This window comes from Leucoraja erinacea, chromosome 7, assembly GCF_028641065.1.
Source record: "Leucoraja erinacea ecotype New England chromosome 7, Leri_hhj_1, whole genome shotgun sequence".
Classification (NCBI taxonomy): domain Eukaryota; kingdom Metazoa; phylum Chordata; class Chondrichthyes; order Rajiformes; family Rajidae; genus Leucoraja; species Leucoraja erinaceus.
The window spans coordinates 54,615,427-54,642,898 of NC_073383.1; the positions used below are offsets into that span (position 1 = coordinate 54,615,427).

The 27,472-nt window shown below is 39.9% G+C and overlaps 1 protein-coding gene across 8 annotated transcripts in view; it reads right to left on the minus strand.

The window, feature by feature from the left end:
* nckap5l (NCK-associated protein 5-like) overlaps nucleotides 1-27,472 on the minus strand; it is a 458,995-nt gene that overhangs the window by 16,577 nt on the left and 414,946 nt on the right. For all 8 annotated transcript variants that reach the window (XM_055638609.1, XM_055638606.1, XM_055638607.1 and 5 more), the window contains 2 exons: nucleotides 23,955-24,084; nucleotides 21,311-21,483 (listed from right to left, as the gene is read on the minus strand). In XM_055638609.1, coding sequence (XP_055494584.1) covers nucleotides 21,311-21,483; nucleotides 23,955-24,084 — 303 coding nt within the window. The remainder of the gene's footprint in view (nucleotides 1-21,310; nucleotides 21,484-23,954; nucleotides 24,085-27,472) is intronic.

The window sequence follows — 27,472 nt, forward strand, 5'->3', positions numbered from 1 at the left end:
TTCTTCAGACTGATGGCATAGGAGGGAGAAAGCTGGATGGGAGAGGCAAGGATGGGGCAAATTGTGTCAAGTGATAGATGGATACAGATGACGTGGGGTTAATTGAAGATGGATGAAATAAAGGACAAAAGTTAGAGGGCAGAAAGGGAAAGGAGCAAGGTGACTGGGGTGTTGTGTGTTGGGAGAAATGTGTGCACACTGGGGTGGCTGAGAGGCCAGGGAAAAAGAAGGGGATATGGTCAGCATTATTTGAAACTGGAGAATTCAATGTCCTTGCCTTTGGGGTGTAGGCAACCCAAGGGGAACATTAGGAATGTGGAAAAACAGTTCCTCATATTCCACTTGGATAGCCTACACCCAATCATATGAACATTGATTCCCCAATTTCAAGAACTACACTTCCCCCCATCCTTTTCCTGCCAATCCCCCCATCCCACTTCTCACACCCCAGCACTGTTTTTTGCTCATGATTACAGCATCTTCAATTTATTAATAATGTGCCATCTATTAAGTGAATCATCATCATCGGCGGTCACTCGAAACGAGTATGACTGTCCTCTCCTCGCCTCTCCACAGGGTCGTCTACTTGTGGGTTTGCAGATGTGTGTAGAGGCCGATCCGCGATCCACACACATTGGTGCAACGTGGGCAGTGGAGACTGGCGGTGGTTGGTAGTCATCGGGCCCCCTTCTCTCTCTCCTTAAGGTGCTGTCACTTTGTCCCTGCGACACGGCGTAGCTCCGTTTCATGATGTGCAGCTCCTTCCTGCACGGATTTCCTCCAGGAGGGCTTGCCCAGTGCAATTTGGTCCCAGTTGCTCGATGTGATGTGGAATTTCTTCAAACAGTTCTTGCTCTTGCCGACCTTCCTTCAGTTGAGAGTGCATGATTTGTTTAGGGAGACCCGTGTTGAACATTGCAGATTACATAGTCAGTCCATCAAAATTGGTTCTGCATTATTGTGGTGGTGATGCTGGTCAAGTTCAAGTTCAAGTGAGTTTATTGTCATGTGTCCCTGTATAGGACAATTAAATTCTTGCTTTTCTTAAGCACACAGAAAATAGTAGGCATTTACTACAAAACAGATAAATGTGTCCATATACCATGATATAAATATATACACACATGAATAAATAAACTGGTAAAGTGCAAATAACAGAAAGTGGTTGTTAATAATCAGAGTTTTGTCCGAGCCAGATTTAATAGCCTGATGGCTGTGGGGAAGTAGCTATTCCTGAACCTGGTTGTTGCAGTCTTCAGGCTCCTGTACCTTCTACCTGAAGGTAGCAGGGAGATGAGTGTGTGGCCAGGATGGTGTGTGGGTCTTTGATGATACTGCCAGCATTTTTGAGGCAGCGACTGCGATAAATCCCCTCGATGGAAGGAAGGTCAGAGCCGATGATGGACTGGGCAGTGTTTACCACTTTTTGTAGTCTTTTCCTCTCCAGGACGCTCAAATTGCCGAACCAAGCCACGATGCAACCGGTCAGTATGCTCTCGACTGTGTACCTGTAGAAGTTAGAGAGAGTCTTCCTTGACAATCCGACTCCGTAATCTTCATGTTGGCTTCCTCCAAAACGCTGATGCTGATGTGTTTGTCCTCCAAGCTGATCCTCAGAATCTTTCCTAAGGATCTTTGATGGTATTGTTCCAGGGCTCTCAGGTGCCTGCTGTAGGTGGTCCATGACTCGGCTCCATACAACAGGGTGGGTAGGACAACGGCTTTGTAGACCTGCAGTTTTGTTTGAGCCTAACCTAAAGGCTCGAACAAAACTGCATCTATTAATTGAATACGTTTGTCATCACAATCTATGGCGAGTAGAGACATCTGTAACTGAACACCAGTTAAGAGTAATGAGATATGCCACGAAATTGCACCCTAATGAGGTGCAAACTACTGAATAGATACCTGTTCCTCTTCCAAATGCATAGGGTACTTAACATGCAGTGAGCTTTAATTTTGTGATTAACTATAATGTAGATGGTGTGCTTAGTGATTTATAAACAATTGCCCAATTTAAATAATCTCTGTAAAATTGGTGTCATCTGTTCTATAACCTTCAAGAGTAGACTAGATCAGGTACACGCCTCGTGCAATTTTGTCCATTCCCTCCACAGATGCTCCTTGACCCTGCTGAGTCCTCCAGCCTATTTTTGTTTGCTCAAAGGTTTTAGAAATCATTTGTAATTCTATCTCAATTTGTCATAACGGTAGCCATGCACTTTCCATTGAAACAATATTCTCATCATTCAACCAATACCAGTAAAACAAATATCTTGCTACTTCACTGTCTATATCTATCAATTCTCTTTCCCCTGACTAGTCTCTTTTGAAGAAGGGTGGGTATTTCTTGACCCGATATTATATAGGTACGATATTAAAATGTCGGAAGACATATTATGATAGTCTTTGTGTGTTTTTTTAATCCTTCAAATTATATTTCAGTTGTAGTTGTTGAAATGATAGTAAATCCCTAATTCATACAGATCTTCATTCTTTGGATGCTAGGCCTGTCCTGCTGAGTTGAGTTACTCCAGTATTTTGTGTCTATCTTCATATATATGACCGCCGCTCATAATTCCTTGAATTATAATAATGAATTTGAGACATTCTGAAAATATGAAAATCCTCACAGTGTCTATTTTCTTATTCCCCAGTTTTTCAAAAAGGACTCAGCATGGGCCATAGGCACACCTTAATAAACGAAAAGAGCTGGGGGGTCTAGCGCTCCCTAATTTTATGTATTATAATGCATTTGAGATATTCTGAAATACGAAAACCCTCACAGTGTCTTTCTTTTCCAGTCAGGCAGCAGCCATGGAAAATGTCTGCACAAGTGATCTTGCAGAGAGGTGCTGGGATCATGCATAGGACACAATGTGCTAGAGTAACTCAACAGGTGAGGGACATGGATCTGTGATGTTTTGAGTCTGGACACTTCTTCAGATTGATAGGCCGCATGTGAATAACCAAGAATAACTCTAATACATCCTGAAAGATATACTCTGTTTTTCTCTCCTCTGGGTACCTTACCCGCTGTGATGGGGTCAAGGAAAGACTGTTCATGTCGCGGCCCTGTTTCCACCACCACGCACAAGAAGCACAAGAAGCAACAAGACAGACACCATTGTATGCAGATGCCGAGAAGTGTGTTCAGCTCTGGCTGAACAACTTCGAATCTTGTGTGTGGACTTGATAAGAAGAAGACCTGGTGTGATATCCAACATCTTCTCTATTAGTATTAGATTCCCAGCAGTGACTGTGGTTCTCTGTTGTATTCTTAAGTGTTGCTGAGCTAATAAAATCTCTAGCCTATCATATACAGGGAATGACATCAATAATTGAATTAAAACCCCAAACTAAACAAATGAAATTAAGCTTTCATGAACAAATTGCCAGGTTGTATCACAGCTTGGTTTGGGGACAGCTCTGTCCAAGAACATGAGAAATTGCAAAGAGTTGTGGATGTAGCCTAGTCCATCACACAGACCAGACTCCCCACTATTGACTCTATCTACACTTCATGCTGCCTCAGGCAAGCAGCCAACATAATCATAGATCTTTACCACCCAATCGTTCCATCGTCACCCCACTCTCATTGGGGCAACAAAGTACAGATGCTTGACCAGGAACAGGTTCTTTCAAATATAGATCAAATATCTGTGCTATCAGATATTTGAATGGTCCTTGTACAAGGTCGGGTACAGTCCGATTCTTCTCTTCCTCATTGTGAACTTTTTCTCTGGAACTGTTATGATACATTGCTGAGAAACTATATCCTACACTCTGGTCTCTCTCTATTCTTTCTAGCTTTTGTACTTTTGTTTGTCTTGATTGTATTCATGTACAGTTTTATCTGATTTGATTGGATAGCACACAGACTAAAGCTTTTCAGGGTACCTCTTTTATCATCCCCTTTTCCATCAGCAAAAAGATACAAACATTTGAAAAGACATACCATCAGATTCAAAATCAACTTCTTTCCCACTGTTATCAGACTACTGAATATTCCTCTCATTAGCGAAGGGTGTAGTCCAATCTCCCATCCTCCCTACTTCATAGTAGCCCTTGTACTTTCTTTTTATATCTGCACCTCCACTGTAGCTGTAATGTTATAAAATGTACAATGCTTTTTATGTAAATTAAAAGGTGCAAGATCACATATCATCCATTGCTGTTAGCATCTACAGTGGATTGCTGTCCTATAAGCTACGTACACTGTTTAAGGGCCTAACAACCTTTTTAATATATATTCATTTAACCCTTTGTTTTAAACCTTAGTAATCTTTTTGTGATATTAAAGATTTAAACATCTAGTTTTAAACCTTCTAGACATGCTGGTACACCATATAATTGCATATCATTGCAAAAAATACACTTAAACTCTACCAATATATCTGCACTCTGGTATTTATCTCTTTGCACCACTTGTGGGTACTTGTGTATGGTATTCATGGATGGTCTAATTAGACTGGATATCAATTAAACAGAGTTTTTCACTGTAACTCGGCACACGTGGCAATAATAAACCAATACCAATATTGGGATGTCTTGCATACAATTTAAAGGTAAATGTGCCTTCTCTTTCACATTTTATCCAAAGACAGCACTACTAAAAAAGCAGCAAACCTTCTGTGCTGCACCAGCACGATAGATGTGATTCTTGTTCCTAAATCTCTGGCAAGGGGCAAGAAATTGTCAAGTGTGTAGTATGAAAGTGACATAAGAAAACACTTCTAGTTTAATAATTGGTATCTGTACAAGAAACTGTTCAGTTGCATCATCTACAAATTGCTATTTAATTGAAACTTTGTATCAATAGTAAAGTAAATTCCCTGACTGCTCCATGTGTACACCTGAAAGCAACAACAGACAATTAAAGGAGTTGCAGAACCCCCACCCCGCATATATTTAGTTCTGACATGTTTGTTGCTTATTATCTTGGAATGACTATTTCAATTTGGTACAAGAAATGAAAGTAATTCATTGTAACGGTTATATTTCAGGGGATACAGATAAAATCAAGGAAAGCTTGAAACAGACAAGTCAGCCTTCTTGAAACTAACAGTGCTTATGCCGTGATTAATTCCGCAAGAATCTTGCAGTTTTTTAAATATTGTAATCTGTTATGAGTTACTAAAGGTGCAGAGTTATTGAAAATAAAGAAGGAAAATGGTAAATATGAGACATGAACGCACTCCACAGGCGTTGCGCAGCAAAACTGGAATTGGGAACTAACCGATGCACTGGTGGAGAAGCTGTAGTGTTTGGCAAATAAACACTCTTGATGTAGAATACTGTGGGGATATATCAGGCATAATTGCATCAACATTGGGGCCCGTCCCATTTAGGCGACTTTTTAGGCGAATGCAGGAGACTGCGCTCACCACATGGTCGCCACATGTTCGCTGCTGGTCTCTGGTTAGTCTCCTTCATGGTCGCGAGGAGTTCCCACATTCCGGGAACAAGTCGTGGCCTCAGTATGGTTGCCGCAAATTTTTCAACATTTCAACAAAAATTGGTCGCCATGGAGATAATCGATAATCCTGTAGTCGTGGGTGCAGTTGTAGTGGGGTCGCCATGTAGTTGTAGGTAGTCGAGGTAGTTTTAGTTAATCGCCTAAAAAGTCATTTTTAGTCATCTGGTCATTTTCATTGGCTCATTGGGGAAAAAAAACATAAGCAGGAGTTTTCAGAACCAAGATTAACCGACTAGTTCCCTCGAGCTTGAAGGCCGAAGACAGTTGCTGAAAAGTCATGTTAGTGGGACAGGCCCTTTAATTACAGCGCCACCCTTCCTGTTCACCGCGGTGTGTGTCTGTATCACCTTGGCTTTGCACCGTGTGCATTTCAGACAGCGCTCCCCCCGCTTGCCCCAGGCATGTGTGCGTGTGTGCGTGTGTGTGTGTGTGGTAAAATGTTGCAGCATTCTCATACAAAAATACATGAAACGGAGACAAGAAACTTCAGGTATTGGAATCTTAAGCGTAGGCATGCAGCATCTGAGGATGGAAATGGACAAGCGATGTTTCAAGGTGGGACTCTTCTTCAGCTTGATAGCAGTAGGGGGAGAAAGCTGGAAAAGAGAGTTGGGTGTGAGCAAAGCCTGATAAGTGAAATGAAATGGAGGCACAAGGAATCTGAACCAAAATGTCACCTATTCATGTTCTCCAGAGATGCTGCCTGACCCGCTGAGTAACTTCAGCATCACATGTCTTTTTTTAAAGTGAAATGAAACGTTACTTTTATATCTGTATAACATTTGCAATAACAGACACAAAGCTGAGCAGAAACAAGAGGACTCAGACACTAAAGCCTGTCCCACTTTGACAACTTTTTAGGCGACTGCAGGAGATTATGCGGTTGGCACATGGTCGCCACATGTTCGTGGGCGATGGCGGGTAGTCACCTTCATAGTTGTGCGGAGTTCCCGCATTCTGGGAACTAGTCACGGCCTCATTATGGTCTCCGCAAATTTTTCAACTTGTCGACTTGACAGTCACTGGCAGTTGCCAAAAAAATCGCCTAAGTGGGACAGGCCCAGTAGTTGCAACATAGGAATATAGTGGATGGAATGTGTGATTTAGTGCCCCGAGTCCACCATTCAATCAGACTAGGGCTGATCATTGTCCCAACTAAATATGCCAATTCTTTTGCCATACTCCTTTGTGACTTTAATTAATAAAAATCTAAATCAGAATTAAATTTAACAATTAACAACTTAATTAGATGATGTACCGGGACTCCAGAGCAAAGCTGAAACAGAAATGATTACCCTGCATGTAAGGATTTGGAAAGGTAAAGGAAGTGAATAATCCAAACAAAACAATATTTGAAAATTCATGAGATAGATCCAATACTGGGAAAAGAAAAATGTCACACACAAAGAAAACGACTATTTGGGCTAGAAATATAATACACAAATAAAGAATGACTTATGTTTAATGATCAAACTTGAAAGACACAAGCTGTTGATGATTCAGATGAAGTTGTGATTATATTTTTTGGAGTTTTTATTTTAGACTTATTTGCTTCATAGTATTAATTTTATTGGTCCAAGGTGTGCATTTTCCTGCCATTATTCAGATAATCAGCTGTGAGGTGGGAATGGTTTTATGTATGACCAGGGTATTGCTGACAAGATCAACAATTTTTGCCCATTTGTAATTGCCCTTAAGGAGGTGGGTGAATTGCCTTCCTCAGTTGATGCAGTCCTTTTGGTGAAGATGCTCTCACAGATTATTGGGTAGCGAATTCCTGGATTTAGCCCAGCATTGTTATCATTTTTTTTTAAGTTGTTTTTTTTGACATACTTCGAAGTGATGTGATTTTAGTGTTTAAGGAGATCAAATAAGCAATTCACCCAACAATGGCATCTGTTATAACTGCTGTACAGATTTATTGACTAGTAAATAAGTAAATGAACAAAAATCGTGCAGCAGAGTTGAGTTGTAATAGTTACGTCTTTAACAATCACTGTTCAGAAAATAAAAAATTGCAAGTGCTGCTGAAATTGTTCCTAACAATTAATCCGACATGCCAGTTTATTGCTGACCTTTTATTACATCTCCTTTGGCAATAGAATTTCCCCCCTGATGAATTCTCACCCATTCAAATGTTCATAGATTCATCGAGTTTTCAACATGGAAACAGGCTCTTTGGCCCAACTTGTCCATGCCAGCCAAAATGTCAAGTTACATTAATCCCACTTGCTTGCATTTGGATCCTGTCCCGCTAAATATTTCCTATCCGTGTATCTGTCTAAATACCTGTTAAATGTAATTGTAGTTGCCTCTATGTGAGAAATTGCCCTTCAGATTTCGGTTAAATCTTTCCATTTTCATTTGAATCTATGTCCTCTAGTTTTAGGACACAAAGTACCGATGTAACCCAGCGGGTCAAGCAAAATCTCTGTGGAGACTGACTGATAGTAGGGGGAGGTGAGGGGGGAGGGGGGAACATGGAGAATAAACCTGGAAGAGAGGAGAGGCAGTACAAAGCACGGCAGGTAACAGTTGAACAAAAGCCGGAGATTAGAGCAAGGGTTTTGCAAGACAGACAGACGGAAGTGTTGAAAATTGTAAAGCCTAAGGAAGGAATGTAGAAGGAGGGTGAGGGAGGATAAGTGAATAACGTTTATTGCAAGGTAAAGCCAGCAAAGTCCGATCAAGGATAGTCCGAGGGTCACCAATGAGGCCTACGCGGACAGAGATTGCTGAGCGCACTTGGTCTTGCTAATGCAGAAGATGAGGTTAAAGGAGGTGTACATAATGCTCCGTCTCACCTGGATGGAGGTGAGTGAGGAGGTATGGGGACAGATATTACATCTCCTGCAGGAGGAGGTTTTGGTGGGAAGGGATGAGTGAACCAAGTATTTGCAGAGGGAGGAACCTCTGCAGAGGTTGATTGGGAAGAGGTGGGAAAATGTGACTAGTGCTGGGATGACGTTGGAGATGATGGAAATGTCATCGGAGGATGATGTGTTGGATGCAGCAGAGGAACACAAGGTGGTGAACAGAGGAATTCTATCATTGATGTGTCTAAAGGGAGAGGGAGAGGGACCAGGAGCAGAAGTTCGGGGCAGAGAGGATACGTGGGTGATGGATCCATTTATGGCAGCTGGGGGGGTACCAAAGTCACTATGGAAGGAGGGCATTTTGGATGTCCGTGAATGGAAAGTCTCATCTTGGGGGTAGATCTGGCAGAGACAGAGGAATTGAGGGAGGGGATAGCATCTTTGCAAGAGGCAGGGTGAGAGGACGTGTAGTCTAGAATACTGTTGGAGTCGGTAGGTTCATAGTAGATGTTAGAGTGGAGGGGGGGCGGTGCAGGGGGAGAGGTGTCAGAGATATTCCAGATGATTTTGAGGGCAGGGTGAAAATTAGTGGTGAAGCTAACAAAATTAATGGGTTTTGCATGGGTGCATGAGGCAGCCACAATGCAGTCGCCAATGTAGCGGAGAAAGAGTTAGGGTATGGTGCCAGTATGTGCCTGGAGCAAGGACTTCAACGTAACCAACAGAAAGGCAGGCATAGCTGGGGCCTATGAGAATGCCCATGGCTACACATTTAACTTGGAGAAAGTCAGAGGACTAGAAAGACTCTCAGCATTTACTTGCATACTTTTCATTTGAAAATCTGCATTTTCAGAGAGAAGAACACATCTTCACCAAAAATGAAATGTTTTGTTCGGTGGTGCATCATGTTTTGTTTTCCCTTGGCATGGTTAAAGTGTTATGGTTAAATGTCACACTAGAACAACTTAAAGAATGTTCAAAAGTGTGATCAGCTTGAAAGCCATTGCTCAGTTTTGTCGGGTGCTTTGATTTCCACCATCTTGGTAGAGGTAATTTTTGATGGGTGGGCACAGCCATCTGCTTTGTATGGAACCCACTCTAAAAAGTGGTCATTTGGTGTGGGTGGGATTTTAACTGCAATGTTGAGATGAAACGTGAAGTATGAATAATTTATATTTCATTTTTTACGAGAATTGGAAACATGATCACTGAATGCGACTCAAATATCATCTGCAATCACCATTAAACCAGAAGGAGCAGGAGTATGCAGGAGCAGGAGTTTGTCCAGGTGAATTTGAGGGCAGGGTGGAAGTTAGTGGTGAAGTTAATAAAATCAGTGTATTGTGCACGGGCACAGGAGGCAGCCTTGATGCAGTCATGTTTAACGTTAGAGGGCCTTGGGTAAGTGATGAGGTTTAAAGGAGACTTATGGGAGTTTTTTTGCCAGCCAGAGGGTGGTGGAGGCCTCAAGGTATCAGAAATTCAAGCAGTCCAATTATAGGAAGGAAAGTACTGAACTGATTTACCACAACATTTAAGTAGCATCTAGATAAGCACTTAAATTGCCATGCATAATAAGCCATGAAGCAAGTGCTAATAAATGGGAGTACAGATGAGTATTTGATGGTTAGCATTGGCACGGTGGGCTGACGGGCAAGTTTCTGTGTTTAAGTGATACATTGTTACGTAAGGTTGGATATTAACATAGAAACATAGAAGATAGGTGCAGGATTAGGCCATTCGGCCCTTCGAACCTGCACCGCCATTCAATATGATCATGGCTGATCAGTGGCAATTAAAGAATGGGGGGGAAGGGATGCGATTTGCATCTTCAAATTGATCCGTAGGTCTTACATTCAAAAATTATCACTAACAGAAGTTCCTCTGGTTATAAATGAAGAAGCGTGACGACAAGTTTATAAATGCGAGCATTTTTGCCAAAGGTTTGTGCAGGCCAATTGAGTTTCTTTAGTCATGCTGACACAAAAGTAATCTGTTGCTTCAATTCAAAGCCTAAAGCATAAAGAATAAGTCTCTCAAATGTAATCATTTTCTATGTTGTACCATGGATAATGTCTTGCCTGAACTAATGAAAATTCTCAAATGAGGGAGCAAAGAATGACATTTATCATTTGGCATTTTACAGGGAAACAAGTCGGCTGATTATCTTTTCAATTTGGAGAACAAAAAAACAGATGGTTATGCACGACTTTTGAAACCTCTCCAACCGCTGATTTCAGATCAAAGTCCTTATAACACTTGAAAATCCACAGGGAGTCATTGCAATGACAGATAAATAAAGTATTAATGAATTAGATCACACATCTTAATGAAGAAAAATAGTATCAAACTGACCAAGTATTATGAGAGTCATAATGAAATATGGATTAATAAATACTTCGGTCATCATGTTAAGCAATTTTTCTAGAGATGCAGGCATGCCTAAAATGTTCATGTAGCCTCTTTTTTATTGATAAAATTGTATCCTGGAAATGTTGATAAGTTTGAGGAGCAGAATTAGACCATTTGACCCATCAAGTTCACTTAGTCATTCCATCATAGCTGATCTATCTTTCCCTCTCAACCCCATTCTCCCACCTTCGCCCCACAACCCCTGACACTCGTACTATTCAAGAATCATTAAATGCTTAGATATTATTATCTTCAATAGTTTTCTCCAGTGTTTCAAAGGTAACTACTACTATTATTTAACACAACTTTATATGAAACTGTTACGGTGACAATGGCTTGGGTGAGATTAAATACCATCTATGAAGCATCATCGGAAAAATCTTGTGGCATTAATAAGCATGCAGCTCTGCAATATGATACACTTGAATGAAGACAAGTGCTATGTCAATTGCATCAAAGTTAGGCTATGCCTTCAAACAGTTTAATGCATCAGAAAGAAGACAGGGAGCATATTTCATCTGAGAAGATTAGTTTATGCTTTATGCCTCAAGATCTCCAAGAGGTAGAGATAAATTATGCTTACATTGAAAAGGAATTTTTAGCCATTGCCTTTAGGCAGCAGAAACTCAAGCAGTTCATTTATAGGAAGGAAAGTACTGAACTGAGTTATCTCAAACTACTTGAAGCAATTTGGAAAAAGGGTTAAATTATTGAACCTACATGGCTTCAGAGAATAATTTCCATCATAAAAAATATACGATGTTATCATCTATGAGGGGAGCAAGGAGATTTATGTCTCTGACATAAATGATAGAGCATAAATCTGCCAGTGAGTGAGAAACTTTGATAACAAGAAACTGATGTGGATTCCAAAACCAAAATACTGCAGATGTGAAGTCAAAGCAGAAGTGGCTGGACATACTCATCAAGTCAGGCAGCATCAATAGAAACAAAAACAAATAACATTTTAGGTCAGTGGCATTTATTACATTCTGGAAAAGTTAGAAGTTAAATAATGTTTAAGTTGCAGAGAATGGAGTGACTTGGAGTACAAAGATTAAGCCTGTGATGGGATAGAGATAAGGAAAGATTGGAAGATATGATTAGCAATTGTCTTGCTGAAAGAAGGCAGGAAACATCTGTCTGGATGTAAAAGTAGAAGATGACAAGTTAAATTCAAAATAGCAGAAGTGGAGAGAGGAATGTCTGAATGCTGGAAGTGAGAGCTACAAGACTAGAATGCCTGATTAGCTGATATTGATACAACCTTTACCTGAAATTGATGTCTGCAACCTTTATGACTTTATGACAATGAAATATATCAAGTCAGAAGTGGAGATGGTGCTTATCAAGCTTGCATTGATCGGCACTTGGACAGTGTATGAGACCAAAATGAAAGCAGGAAACCAAACACAGACTGGTTGACAGCTCTGCAAAATACCACTTTTCAGTTCACAGAGAAAATTCCTGTTGCCTGTCGCTTTAATTCAACATCCAATCTAATGAGTAGGACAGAACTGCACATGCTGAATTACACAGAAGGTAGACACAAAATGCTGGAGTAACTCAGCGGGCCAGGCAGCATCGCTGGAGAGAAGGAATTGGTGACCTTTCGATTCAAGACCTGCAGACTCCAATCTAATCCCTCTTTCTTTGATCTATACATTTCGAGAAAGAGCATCTCATCAAGGCACATTACAGCTTTTAAGACTCAACAGTGAATTATATAATTCAGATAAACAATATTTTTTTTAAACCACAGGTGCTGCAAATCAAAAATGAAACCAGATAGTACCGCAAATATTTAGCAAGTTTCTGGGAAGTGAAATAGAGTCAACATTTCAGGCCCAACATGTTCTGATAAAGGGTTTCCAACCTGAAACAATGACTTTGTTTCTCTTTCCACAGACACAGTGGATATGCACAGCGTGACACAGTGGTGTAGCTCGTAGACCTACTACCTCAGAGTGCCAAAGTCCCAGCTTGGATCCAGACCTTGGGTGCTGTCTGTGTGGAGTTTGCATTCTCCCTGTGACCACGTGGATTTCCTCCACGTGCTCCGATTCCCACCCACATTCCAAAGACATGTGGATTTGTAGATTAATTGACCACCATAAATTGAATAGGGGGTGGGTGTGAAAGTGAGATAACATTGAACTAGTGTGACCGGGTGATCGATGGTCATGCTAGTGACCATCAAAATAAATTGCTGAGGTAGCGTTGTGATTAGTGTTATGCAGAATCTGATGTTGGCTGGGAAGAAGCTGTTCTTGAACCTGATGGTTATGGTTCTCAGGCTCTTGTACCTACTACCTGATGAGAACGTGGCCAAGATGTGGGTGTTTGATAGCATTAGGTGTTTTTTTGAGGTAGTTGCTCCTATAGATATCTTCGGTGAAAGGGGGGGGGGGGGGGGTTATGCCATTGATGGACAGGGCAATATTACCACTTTCTGCAGCCTCTGTCATCCCTAGGCATTTGAGTTACTGAACCAGACTGTGATGCAGACAGTCAATGTGTATTCTACCATACACCTGCAGAAGGTCAAACGAGCATTCAGGAACATACAGAATCTCCTCAATCTTCTCAGGAAGTAGAGGAGTTCACAAACTTTATTTGTGATTGCATCAATGTATTGGGCCCACAAAATATCTAATTAGATACATACTCCTGAACTTAAAACAGTTGACTCTCTCCACCGCCATCCTGTCTATTCCCCTTCCCTTCACAGTCAACAATCAGCTTCTTGGTCTTGCTAATGTTTAGAGCAAGAGTGTTTTTCTGGCACCATTCAATTTCCTTCCTTTCCTCTGATTCATCATTACCCATTATTTGTCCAACAACGCGGTGTCATCAGCAAATTCAAAGATGGTGTAGAATCTGTGTCTGGCTACACAGTCAAGGGTATTGAGAGAGCATAGCAGGGCGTAGCCTTGAGGTGCTCCTGTGTTGATGGTCATTGAGGAGGAAGTTTTGCTAATTCATACTGATTGTGGTCTGCCGATGAGGAAGTCGAGGGTCCAATTGCATAGGGACGAGCAGAGACCCTGAGTTTGATGATGGTTTGAGTGGACAAAGGTGTTGAACACTGAATGTAGTCAATGAAAAACAGCCTGACGTACGTGTTCTTATTGTTAAACTGGTCCAATACAGAATGGAGAGGGCATTCCATGTTCCTTTTTTGTGGTGTAGGCAAATTGTAATGACTCCAAGAAGTTGGTGAGGCAGGAGTTAATATGCATCATAACCAACTCGTCAAAGCAATTCATCACCACAGATGTTAGTGTCACCAGCTGGTAGCAGTTGAGACATGTCACCTTACTCTTCTAGGGCACCAGTATTATGGGTATCCTTTTAAAGCAGGTTGGACCTCGAATATTAGTAGTGAGAGGTTTAAGATATCCATAGAGCATTCAGCCCTTTTTATGTACGTCCTAAAACACAGCCCATTAAGCCATCGGCCAGATGTTTTACAAGAGTTGACCCTGGTAAAGAATCTTCTGACATCGCCTGGGTGACTGAGGATACTGTGACGGAGTCAAGGAAAGAGCGTTCACGTCGCGAACCTGTTTGCACCAATCTTTCCACCACCACGCACAATAAGCGACAAGACAGACACCTATGTATAAAGATACCGAGAAGTGGGTTCAGCTCTGGCTGAACAACTTCTAATCTTGTGTGTGGACTCGATAAGAAAAAGAAAGTGCTGTGACGGCCTGTAAAGATACATAGATGCTGCTGATGTTTTGGGTAGAGATTCTGCATCAGGACTGAGAATGGAGTTTCCAGTGGAAGTGGTGTCGGCAGGTTCATTGGTATCATTTAAAAATAAATTGGATAGGCATATGGATGAGAAGGGAATGGAGGGTTATGGTATGAGTGCAGGCAGGTGGGACTAAGGAAAAAAAAGTTGTTCGGCATGGACTTGTAGGGCCGAGATGGCCTGTTTCCGTGCTGTAATTGTTATATGGTTATATGTTATATGGAGTGGGCGTCGACTGTGCTTCTAAGATTTGAAGTTGTGGTTGAAAATGAGGGCCTGATGGAAGAGAATTGTTAGCCCAAAACGGAGCCATTTTTCAATATGAGAGAACAAAAAGATGGATTCATATTGAATCACGATTAAGCAGTTATTCTATTGCATGTGATAGCGGAGATCAGGGAAATTGCTCACTCAGATTATTATTTTTCGAGAGCTTCAGTAATGATTTATTGCCCTCTGAAAAATGAGGATATTGAGACTTACATATCTGTGATCAATGCAAGCAGTTTCTAGCTACATAGCAAAAAGAATTCCATATGAGCTACTAAATATCGGAGAAACAAAAAGTACAATTTGTTTGAAGTGAATGAAAGCAGATGGATTAAAATCTCCCATCTGTTCTTTTACACTGAGATCATTAAAAGTGGCTGTCGACTGAGAGAAAAGAGAAAGAAAATGAAGGCTTTTTTTGCACTCTAAATTACATTATATCAAACACCAGATCGTGACTTAACTTGAAGAAAATGGATGAATTTGCACAACAGTATGAATTTGATATTGCCATCCAGTCATTTAGGGAGAAACAGCATTGAAACAGGCCCTTCAGCTCTCCAAGTCCATGTGGCCCATCTTACATTGATCCTACATGTATCCTATTCCTCATACATTTCTGTCATCTCTGTTCAACCACTCACATAAACCCCGGGGGAAATTTACAATGGCCAGTTAATCACCCGTACCACATGCCTTTAGACATGGGGTGGGGGGGGGGGGGGGGGGGGGGGGGGGGGGGGGGGGGGGGGGGGGGGGGGGGACCAGAGCACCCAAAAGATGTACATGTAGTCACAGGCAAACATTTAAACTCCACCCAGCAGCTGAGGTCAGTATTGAACCAGGGTTTCTGGGGCTGTGAGGCAGCAGCTCTATTAGCTACTCTATTGTGCCGCCCTTCTCGAAAGAGTAAATCCTGTGACCTGGCAATCTTGTGACCTGTTTCTTTGGCAAACCCGGCATGGAAGTACTCTTTGGAGCAATTTACCCTTTGATCCCCGCTGAGTGGGAGGATTGGGAGGTAAGTAACGATTTGTCAAGATGCTTTCATTACTTTTCCCCGCATACATCTAAAACGTTATGATGGCCCTGGTTTGTAAATTTTGCAGCATTTCGCCAGGAAAAGATTGACTAAACCCGCGTAACCTTGCATGCTCACTCGGAAGATTGGTTTGCCTACATCAATTGCAAGACCTTCTGCTTTCCCTGGTCTACCTATTATAAGTCTCTAACTATAATTCTTGAAGTTTTCATGACCATCCTATAGTCTTCCACCCTCCAATCTATGAATGCACATTAAGTCAGAAAATACTACTTTGGATCAGAATGTTTGACTCATGACTCCTTTGTGAAATCCATAATCACTGATGACTAAATCAAAGTCTCCACTTTACCTTAACTAAATGCAATGCCAATGCTGTCTTCATTTAACTTTCCATTCTTTCCAACTTATACACACATATATTGTAGACAATTTGTAAGACAAAAGCAATATTAATGAAATCTGAAATGGTAGTTGGCCTTTAAAACCAGAGTGGGGAGAAGAAACCCACAGGGTTACAGGGAGAACATGCAAACTCCACACAGAAAGCACCCAAACGCAGGATTGGATCAGGGTAATTGGCTCTCTGAGACAGTGGCTCAATAATGTGCACCACTCTGCCTTTCACTTGCTGCTGTTCTGATCGTTCTGTAAATCAGGTGGGAGCCAAGAAGAAAAATATACCTGATGTTGTTATTCGAGATGTTATTATTCACTACATACACAAACTGTTTCTTTCCCATTGTTATCAGTCTCTTGAACAAACCTCCCATGTACTAAGGATGAATTCCTGATTCCCCCAATCTACCTCATTGCCACAATAGACAATACACATTGGTGCAGGAGGAGTCCATTCGGCCCTTCGAGCCAGCACCGCCATTCAATGTGATCATCCACCATTGCACATATTTTTTACCTGTAATTTCTCTATAGCTGTAGTCTGCATTCTGTTTCTGTTTCTCTCTCTTGCATTATGTTAACGTACTTGGTGTGACAGATTTTATATCGTATCCAGGATTTAGTCCTGATAGATGACCGAGGATCAGAAGGTAATCTATAGGCACTCACGAGCTCTCCATGAGACATTTAATGCCGTTGAAAGATAAATCTTCCAAAGTCAGTTTCTCGATTAATAGTTTCTTTATTGTAGTATACAAACAGTAAGATAATCATAAAGGCTTCTTCTTGCATAAGTAAATTTCAATCATACTCGTGGTCATGCTCGTGCATGGTCAAAAACATAAACATTTTGTAGTGTAAAAAATCTTTCTCTGACTGCTATTGTGCCTTTAGGGCATGCTTAGCTAATTTATCAATTTATGTTTATAGAATGCTACATTGGGGAATGTGCACAGAAATTCAATTTGTTCTCAAATGAGCCAGTTGGTGGGAAACTGGTATCATGTGCTGAACTGACCTACCGGGATCTAGGAGTGAGATGGAAATGATTAGAAGGACCCCGAAACATGCTGACTGACAACAGTACACCCAGAAGGAACATTTGTTTCCCTTGGGTTCCTCTAATAAAAATATATATATTGGCTATGGTCATGTTATTGAATGGTTTTCATCAACTATTTAAAATTGCTAGTTACAGCACATGCACAACATTTCAATACTACTAGATGGAGCATATGTTGAGCAGCTTCACCCCTTCAGTACTTGAAAAGTTATTTTGATATTCAACAACTCGTTGCAGATGGCAACTTGCATGATTAAGGAGTTTAATGTCTGCATTTCTTGGACTAACTTAAAAAAACTGTCTGCATCAAAACAGCACCTAGCATATTTCTGACATGGTTGGGACATGGAAGCGAAGGCACTAAGTTTAGAGAGGTGGCACTGAATTTACGCTGAAGAAATGTGAAGCCATGACTTGTATTTCTCTGTACCACCACACTTCCATTACCTCCTGATACATCTCATCAGAAAGAAGAATCTGTTAACCTATTTTTGTTTGTTTCAGGTTTGTACTATTAAACATCTACAGTCCAATTAGGCAATGATGAGATGCAATTTTATTAGCAAATAATATGGATTTTATATTAAAAAAAAACACTGACATAATTATATACAAGCCCAGAAAAAAACGTTTGTATTGTAATTACCTAACCATTATTAGACCTTTGATTTTTTTTAAACGATGTTCTAAAACTTGCAAGTTCTATTTAAATACCATATAGATCTTTCTGTAGTGAACAAGTTATTACTGAGTTACATTTGTTGTGATGGACTGAGTAAAGAGGCATCAGAGCCAATATACTTTCACGTTCAATATTCCCATTTGTCATTTTGGAAGTTAAATGTTGATAGGCAAAGCTATTGCATTTGCAGAATCAATGTAATACAGACAATATTCATATAATTAATTCCCTTTTTATAGTGCTACTTCTTAACTATATCAGGAAATCTATTAGTAAATAATCCATGGGGTGAAGTTATATTAAATGCACAGGCTTCTTTACAATAAAGGGAAATGACTCCTATAAATAGGTTTGCAATAAAAATAATCAATACATCATTTATTTTCCAACAACATTGGTATTCTGTTGGGAAAGTCATTACACAATTTTTGCAGGATACTTATAAAACTGATACTTTTCAAGAAGATGTGTAATGCAATCAGGTAGTAAAATTACCCAATAAACTCTATTATACTTGTAAAGAACAATTCATTTTGATTGTCCCTTAACTCAACCTAATTCTGGGTATATGAGAGAAAGAAAAAAGGCTAGTGGCATTTTGGATAAATAAGTCCGACACTAATGTCAGAAGGTTCTGGAAGACGTTATCCATTAGCTGCCGCTCTGCTTTTTTCTTCTTATCAATAATTGCACTCATTTCTTCCTCTGACTATTGAAAAATTTGCATCAACAATGAAATAAATGTTGAATTTAAAGATAACCAGCGATTTGGGCAAGGAATCCCAATGTTAATTACCAACAAAATCACTTTATTTTTTCTCCTTATTGCTTACTCTTAAATTTGCTGAACATTGTGTAGTTTGTAAGTAGTTTGTATGAATTTAGTTTGTTTAAAAAAATCAACCATGCTTATTATTCTTGGAAATACAGCCTACACACTTGGTTGTAGTTCTATAATGCCTCTTTTATCAAAAAACAATACATTTACTTAATGTCACCACGTGTGATTCTTTATTACACTTCATTAATACCATAATAGGCTACAATATATCTAATGTTCAAGTATGGTAAACGTGAACTATAACTTTGATAAAAAAAGTAACCATTTGATTGCTGAAATTAATTAACGATGCCTTCTTGGTCTTCACTATTCAAAATCTTTCGAAGCTCTCATTGTCAATAGTAAATTAAACGATGCCTGTGCTTGCTGCTCTGCGCTGTCCACTATTTACAGACTGCCTTGGTGTTAAAATTTTCATCCTTTGTTTCCAAGTGCTTTCACAGGCTTGTCCTTCCCTATTGTTACAAACTCCCAGGTTCAAGAAATCACATTGCCAAACATAGCCTAATTTAATTGCTCTACCATTGTCTTCCATTTGTTCAGTTGCCTAAGAACTTGAATTCGCTCTTTAAATATCTTTGCCTTTCTTTTTCTATTTTCTTCTTAAAAAATGTATTTTAAAACCTGTCTTTCCAAACACGATTTTGGTTACCTACCTTAAAATTTTGAGACAATGTCAAATATAGCTGAAAACTACTGTTGAACAGCTTGGGACGTGCCACATGCTAGAGACAAATAAGTTGCCCTGGTTCGTTTTGGGTTGAGGAACTCCCCCTTTGTAGATTTTGAAATGAAATAGAATTTGATAGAGAAAGCCCAGATAAATTGTTTTCATTCATGAGAAAATTTAGAACTGCTTGACCAATCATGGGTTAAGTCAGTAATTATGCTGTTAAAATTGCAAATTACCTACTTGAGGAATTAAGACATTGAATCATATAATGCAGTTTTTTTGTTAGCATTATGTGTTTTAAGTTTATGCTTCCATGAAGTGCAATACAATTAATAACCATATCCTGGTTACTGCATGTCATTCTTCAATTTCTACCTGATACTTCTAAAACCCATTCACCCTTGGTCAGTGACAGGATATCCATGTCGAAATAATATAATTGCCGATATAACATCCTTTTTGGAGCATTGCAGGGGAAATCAGACGGCGTTGTCATTTGAGCAACCATTGTTGGGTTTTGCTGGATCCAATACATTAGGTCCCATATTTAGCTTCAAGTCACACTCTCCCCTACCCACTATTGCACTGATTTCCTATACCCACTGGAGTCATCCTCAACGTCATAAGATTCATCCTTGAGCCATACCATGTCCTTCCAATCATTAAAGCTCACAATTCCCCAACCTTTCAGTCTACGTTACTGAATTATTCTGAAAGTACAGTGCACCAATAGAAAAGGCCCTTTGGCTCACACAGTCTGTGCTGACTATGATGCGAAATTAAACTAATCCCATCTGCCTGCACACAATCCATATTTCTCTATTCTTGTTTGTTCATGTGCCTATCTACATTTCTCTTTCATATCACTATTGTATCAGCTTCCACAACTCATTTTGGCAGCAGACTCCAAGCACTTACCACACTGTGTAAAAAAAAAACTTGCCTCACACATCTTCTTGATGTCACCTTCAAGCTATGGCCTCTCATTGGATTTCCCTTGCTACCAGGACCAAGTGGGACCCGTTGGGTCCCTGTCACATGGGAGGCCTGGTCCCCCAATGCAACCAGTTCCCCCAATGCAATATTCCACCACTCACCCGTTCCCCCAAAGCAACCCGTTCACCCAACGCAGTATTCCACCACCCACCCATAGCTCCCAACTGTGCAGGGGTGGCTCATTTCCCCTTATATCCCAGCAACACCCCGCCTGCCCCCTCTTCAGCCTTCCTTTCTTTTTAAACTTTTTTTAAAAGTGCAATTGCACTTGCTGCCAGGACTTTGAAAAATAATCCAATTCCACTTCCCCTCCCTCCCCCAGCAGTCCCTCCTCATTTTAAACTTTAAAAACTTGCTGCCAGGACTTAGTGTTCTCTGATTACAACATTGTTGCGGGCAGGGCCAGCAAAGATTTGGAATTTTGACACTGAGAAGTTAAGTGAAAAGTAGCACTATTGTGTACCATTTTGGTGTAATTCAGGTCATGAATCGCACGCACACACACACAGACGAGATGAGAGTTTTAGTAATATATAGAGGCAACCAATAAAAAAAGATTAAACAAAAATGATGATCAATAAAATAACAAATACGTCACAGTAATTGTGCTAATCATTAAGTAATGGAATGCTCCAAATGTATGACAATAAGGATATCATAGAATGTCCTTCATCTCCAACTTATCAAATTCATATCTTTTTCTAGTTGATTAATTTGAAGACCATGCAATTGAATTGTAGGATGCATTGGCCCTGTTATTTATTGATAAACAATGTCAAAACTGGAAGGAAACCCACAAACAGAGTTAACATGGAGGTCTTTTCATGACAGACTGACATATAAACAAAACCAATTAATTAAAATACATACTTACACTTGAAATGTCATCACCTTTTTCATCCTTACTTAAGTCACTATGTAACTGCTTCACACAGAAGTGTGGCATTTCCTTTCCGTAATGCATATATAGATTTGGCTGGTAGAAAGTGAAAACACTTGACTGGTTTCCAAAGCATGAACGTTTGTCAATATGTTGCTGTTGACTTCCTGAAAAACAGTAAAGGAAGATTAAACGTGCAACCCAAATATGGAGCTTAACATTATGCTATTTCTGCAAGTTAAGGATCAATATTTAAATGATGATGAAATCGAGATTGTTCTGTTTGACTGAGCACCATTGTATGGATCAGGTATTCACCAGGATTCTGAAGCCTTTCTTGTAACCACCAACACAATGGCAATTAATACATTTTATTTTTTCCATCATAATAAGTGCTATTTTTGTTCATTTTTATTCTCTTAAGTGTTCATGATAATGCAGTCTCTGTGTTAGTCTTGTTCCACAAATCCATGGGACTGACAGAAAATTCACCATGCTGTGATCTATCTGAAAATCTCTACAAAGAAATTTCAGCTCTGTTTTTTATGTAAATGAAAATATACAAATGTAATTTTTGTTGCAGGAACCCGGATATACAGTGGCTTGCAAAAGTATTCATACCCCTTGAACTTTTCCACATTTTGTCACGTTACAACCACAAACGTAAATGTATTTTATTGGGATTTTATGTGATACACCAACACAAAGTGGCGCATAATTGTGAAGTGGAAGGAAAATGATACACGGTTTTCAAATTTTTTTACAAATAAAAAACTGAAAAGTGTGGCTGCAAAAGTATTCAGCCCCCTTTACTCTGATACCCCTAAATAAAATCCAGTGCAACCAATTGCCTTCAGAAGTCACCTAATTAGTAAATAGAGTCCACTTGTGTGTAATCTAATCTCAGTATAAATACAGCTGTTCTGTGAAGGCCTCAGAGGCTCGTTAGAAAACATTAGTGACAAACAGCATCATGAAGCCCAAGGAACACACCAGACAGGTCAGGGATAAAGTTGTGGAGAAGTTTAAAGCAGGGTTAGGTTATAAAAAAATATCCCAAGCATTGGGATATCTCACGGAACACTGTTCAATCCATCATCCGAAAATGGAAAGAGTATGGCACAACTGCAAACCTACCAAGACATGGCCGTCCACCTAAACTCACAGGCCGGGCAAGGAGAGCATTGATCAGAGAAGCAGCCAAGAGGCCCATGGTAACTCTGGAGGAGCTGCAGAGATCCACAGCTCAGGTGGGAGAATCTGCCCACAGGACAACTATTAGTCGTGCACTCCACAAATCGGGCCTTTATGGAAGAGTGGCAAGAAGAAAGCCATTGTTGAAAAAAAGCCATAAGAAGTCCCGTTTGCAGTTTGCCACAAGCCATGTGGAGGAAGGTGCTCTGGTCAGATGAGACCAAAATTGAAGTTTTTGGCATAAATGCAAAACGCTATGTGTGGCGGAAAACTAACACTGCACATCACCCTGAACACACCATCCCCACTGTAAAACATGGTGGTGGCAGCATCATGCTGTAGGGATGCTTTTCTTCTGCAGGGACAGGGAAGCTGGTCAGAGCTGATGGGAAGATGGATGGAGCCAAATACAGGGCAATCTTGGAAGAAAACCTGTTAGACTCTGCAAAAGACTTGAGTCTGGGGCAGAGGTTCACCTTCCAGCAGGACAACAACCCTAAACATACAGCCAGAGCTACAATGGAATGGTTTAGATCAAAGCATATTCATGTGTTAGAATGGCCCAGTCAGTCCAGACCTAAATCCAATTGAGAATCTCTGGCGAGACTTGAAAATTGCTGTTCACAGACGTTCTCCATCCAATTTGACTGAGCTTGAGCTATTTTGGAAAAAAGAATGGGCAAAAATTTCAGTCTCTAGATGTGCAAAGCTGGTAGAGACATACCCCAAAAGACTTACAGCTGTAATTGCAGCGAAAGGTGGTTCTACAAAGTATTGACTCAGGGGGGCTGAATACTTTTGCACGCCACACTTTTCAGTTTTTTATTTGTAAAAAAATTTGAAAACCATGTATCATTTTCCTTCCACTTCACAATTATGCGCCACTTTGTGTTGGTCTATCACATAAAATCCCAATAAAATACATTTACGTTTGTGGTTGTAACGCGACAAAATGTGGAAAAGTTCAAGGGGTATGATTACTTTTGCAAGCCACTGTATATATAATATATATATATATAATATATAAAAGTATACCCTATACATAAACAGAATATAAAAGTGAGGGATGTAATGTCCATTATTTATTGTAACTTGTACAGTTGCTTCTCATATCATTAAAGTAGACCTAACAAAAAAAATAATTGGCTGGCAGTAAGTAGTCAATCTATACACCTGAAGAGCACAAGATAATGTTTCTGTTTGGTCATAGAACATTGATATATTTTCTAATTTAAGTTAAATCTCAGTGTGGTAATGAATAACTTGTTTCATATTGTTTTGTGGATGCTTGCACTATCACTTTGATGAAAAAGAGGAAAAATACATTGTGAAACATCGGCCCTAAACTGTGTTAAGACAGATGAAGAACGTCCATACCTCAAGAACATTTTCCCCAAGACCTGTGAAAAGCTTGTCAAGGTTAAAGATATTTCATTTAGTTTACCATTTTTGTTGTGCTTCACTTTATGGAATAGTTCTTCAGCACCAGTGCCATTCTCAGTTGATGCAAGATCTGCTTCTGTTTCATTGTCACTGCTACTGGCAGAATATGAGCATAGATGCATTGTTTGCTCCTGTAAAAACAATTGAACAGTGACTAGAACATGTCTATTCATTTCTTTCTGAGACCTTCATTGTATTTGGCTGCAAGGATTTCATTATACATTTGAGGAAAAATAAAAAACTTTCAAAACCTGTACACTTCCTCTTAGGAAACTCATTGATAGGAGTACACAGGATTGATGTGCTTAGCTGGAAGCATTCACTGTATTCCATGACTGTTTTGACAATGCAATGAATTCTTTTGGTGTCAAGTAATTCTGTGTCAAGGACATTCAGAAGCATAATTTAAATAACAAGCCAAAAACTGTTGTTTGTTATAACAAAATGCAATACTTCAATAATAATATTGTTTATTCTGATAGACAATTCATAAAGGTTTTCACTGCACTTCGGTGCACAAGCCAATAATAAGCCAATTCCAGATTTAGTGGCGTTTTCCATAAATTATTGCCATTACATCAACATCCAAAATTAGATTATGATTAGAACATATGTAGAATTGATTTTATTAGAACTTTAAACTGACTGATAAAATATATTAAAAATGTTACTGCAATTGGCTTCCTTCATGCTGTCCTCATCCTCATGTCTCACTCGACCTTTGTACAACATAAAACGCCTGTTAGACAGATGTCCAATCTATCCATCTACTTAATCATTTACTGAGATACCAAGTGAGGAAATAAAGCAGCTCACTTAACAGAACTTTAATGAACAGGTTAAGGCAAGTGTAAGGCAAATTTTGGATTCATGTCCACAATTAACGCCTTCCCCCAAGACAATTTTGAATCCATTTGGCTAGCTCACCTTGGATTCCACGTGATCTAACCTCCTATTCTAGCCTATCATGTGGGATGTTATCAAAGGCCTTGCTAAAGGCCATAGAGACAATACCCACTTGCCTGTCATTATCAATACTGTTGGTGACCTCTTCAAAAAAAGTTACCAAATTTATGAAACATGATTTCCCCAAGACAAGGCCCAAACTGACTATCTCTAATTAGTTAATTGTTAATATTAATTAACAATTTTACACATCTTCTGTGACTCCACCCATAAACAGATACGCAGATTTTTAAGGGGACCTATTCTCTGAATATGCCTGAATTATCTCGGGATTCTCCTTTACCCTGCCAGATTTATCCTATGCCCTCTATAATTTCCCTCCTAATATCTTTCTTTAGTACACTTCTACACTTCTTATACTCAACGAGGAATTATTTTGTTTCAGCTAACACTTGAGGCATGTGCAGATGATGCAGCTTCATGTTAATGTAAAATCATGATCGCAACCATTTCCTACAAACGTATATTGCCCCCCAGCCCACCCCTTCCCTTCATCATACGACGGGGGGTCACCTGCAGTGTGTTCAATGGGAGATTTTAGGACGATTTTAGGATTTTGGAAGTTGGATATCTGGCAGTTGGCAAGTAGTTCAGTATCATAGTAATAAATGATCCATAAGGATTCACAAAGGGAGCTTTTGAAGATCAGCTAGAGTTTGCAGCACAGGATCAGATTACTTTGATTGGGATGGGAGAATGGTGTAAGTGAGATATTACATGGGCTGGGGGCGGGTGAGAGGAGAACACTGTCAGGAATCCCAGAAACACAATGACGGAGCCTGTGAAGGGCTTGCTGCAGGAACAACTCCCTCTAAATCCCACAGGAGATGCTGCAATTATTCAGCTCCTCTATCACCATATTGCCTAACTTATCTGTCAAGCCACAGGGCACGTTCTAATGTGTTGGAAATAAATATATTATTGAAATGAAGGCTTGTAACCTAGTTCAAATATTTTATTGAACAATTGGCTCCTCGCCTTCAAAGTGGATTTTAGTTCTTAACTGGGAAGTTGGATTTTTCATACCTTGTTCTAGAATAATAGGAAGATACAGCACAGGAATGACTCTTTTGACCCATCTGTGGCACTAACATTTCTTAAATAATTGTTATTTCCTGATTCCCCAGTATAAGGGTAAGGGGAACTACAGTAAGTCTGTACTCTGCTGCTGGACTGCACCAAGTGTCCAAAAACAGAATACAGCTGGAAATCACCAACACAGCTACGGAAACAAGTTTTAGATTTCACTAGAAACAAAGAACTAGAGATGCTGGTTTGCAAAAGAAGACGCAGAGTGTTGGAGCACAGTGGGTCTTTTCATCTCTGACCTTTGTCCAACCATCAACTTATCAAATAACCCTCCTCACCTGCGTTGGCCTATTACCTGCCCCTCCTATCTTCCAGCATTCTCCCCTCCACTCCCCCAACCCCCACAATAAGCCTGAAGAAGGGTCCCAACCTGAAGAAGGGACCCAAAATATGACCTATCCATGTTCTCCTGAGATGCTGTCTGACCCACTGACCTACTCCAGCACTCTGTCTTCTTTCACAATTCTATGTTTCTTTTTTTTTTTTTTTTTAATTTAATCAAAAATATTTATTCAAATATTAAAATAGTATTTACAATACATTAAAACAAAACACCACCATAATACAAGATGAACAACTGCTAAACAACTATATTGCAATCCTTGTCCAGGATACATTCAACCCCCTTTGGTTCCCAGCGGTCACGGAACTCCCTCAGGGTGCCCGTAGACAGGGCGTATTCCCTTTCTATCCGCACCCGGGCACGGACGTATCCCCGGAAAAGGGGCAGGCAGCTGGCTCGGGTAGAGCCCTCCACCGTCTGGCGCCTTGACTCACGGATGGCCAGCTTGGCCTCTCTGTCTGTTGGCGGGTCTCGTTTGTCCTGAACTGACAGCATTTAACAGCAAGTTGCAGCTAAATGAGTTAGAGTATATAAAAAGTCACATTTAACCTCAGGCAAAAATTTCAGTGTACTTTATATCAGTCCATAGATTCATAACTGAACTCAATAGGTGATACATTTCACTGCACTTTATGTGCACATGACGAATAAATCTGACTTGACTTGAGATGTGCAATGAGCAAGTAAATGTTAGATTGATACTAATCCAAATAAAAAATATAACTCCAAAGTTAAGGAGGTGTCTCATCATCTTACATGGGATGTTTCAAATGATGTTCATCCCATCAGAAAATATTTAATCTATATAAAGGAGAAAGAATCAGATAAGTACGCTAACTATACATACCTCATGACTAGATAACCAGATGAGAAAAATCAGGCTGACAAATAATTTATTCGCTAAAGTGAAGGAAGAAGCACGGAAGAAAGGGTGAGATCCCATTAAAATGAAACACATGTGAAATAATCTTTTAGATATTTTAGGAGTGTTCTGAAATCTAGCTTATTTTAAAAAATAATTTATAAATTCTCTGCTGGAAACTAATTTTAAGTGTTAACTTCTCGGTGATCAGTACAACAGTCAGCAAATGTTAGTACACCCTCATTTGCCCTCAGAATTT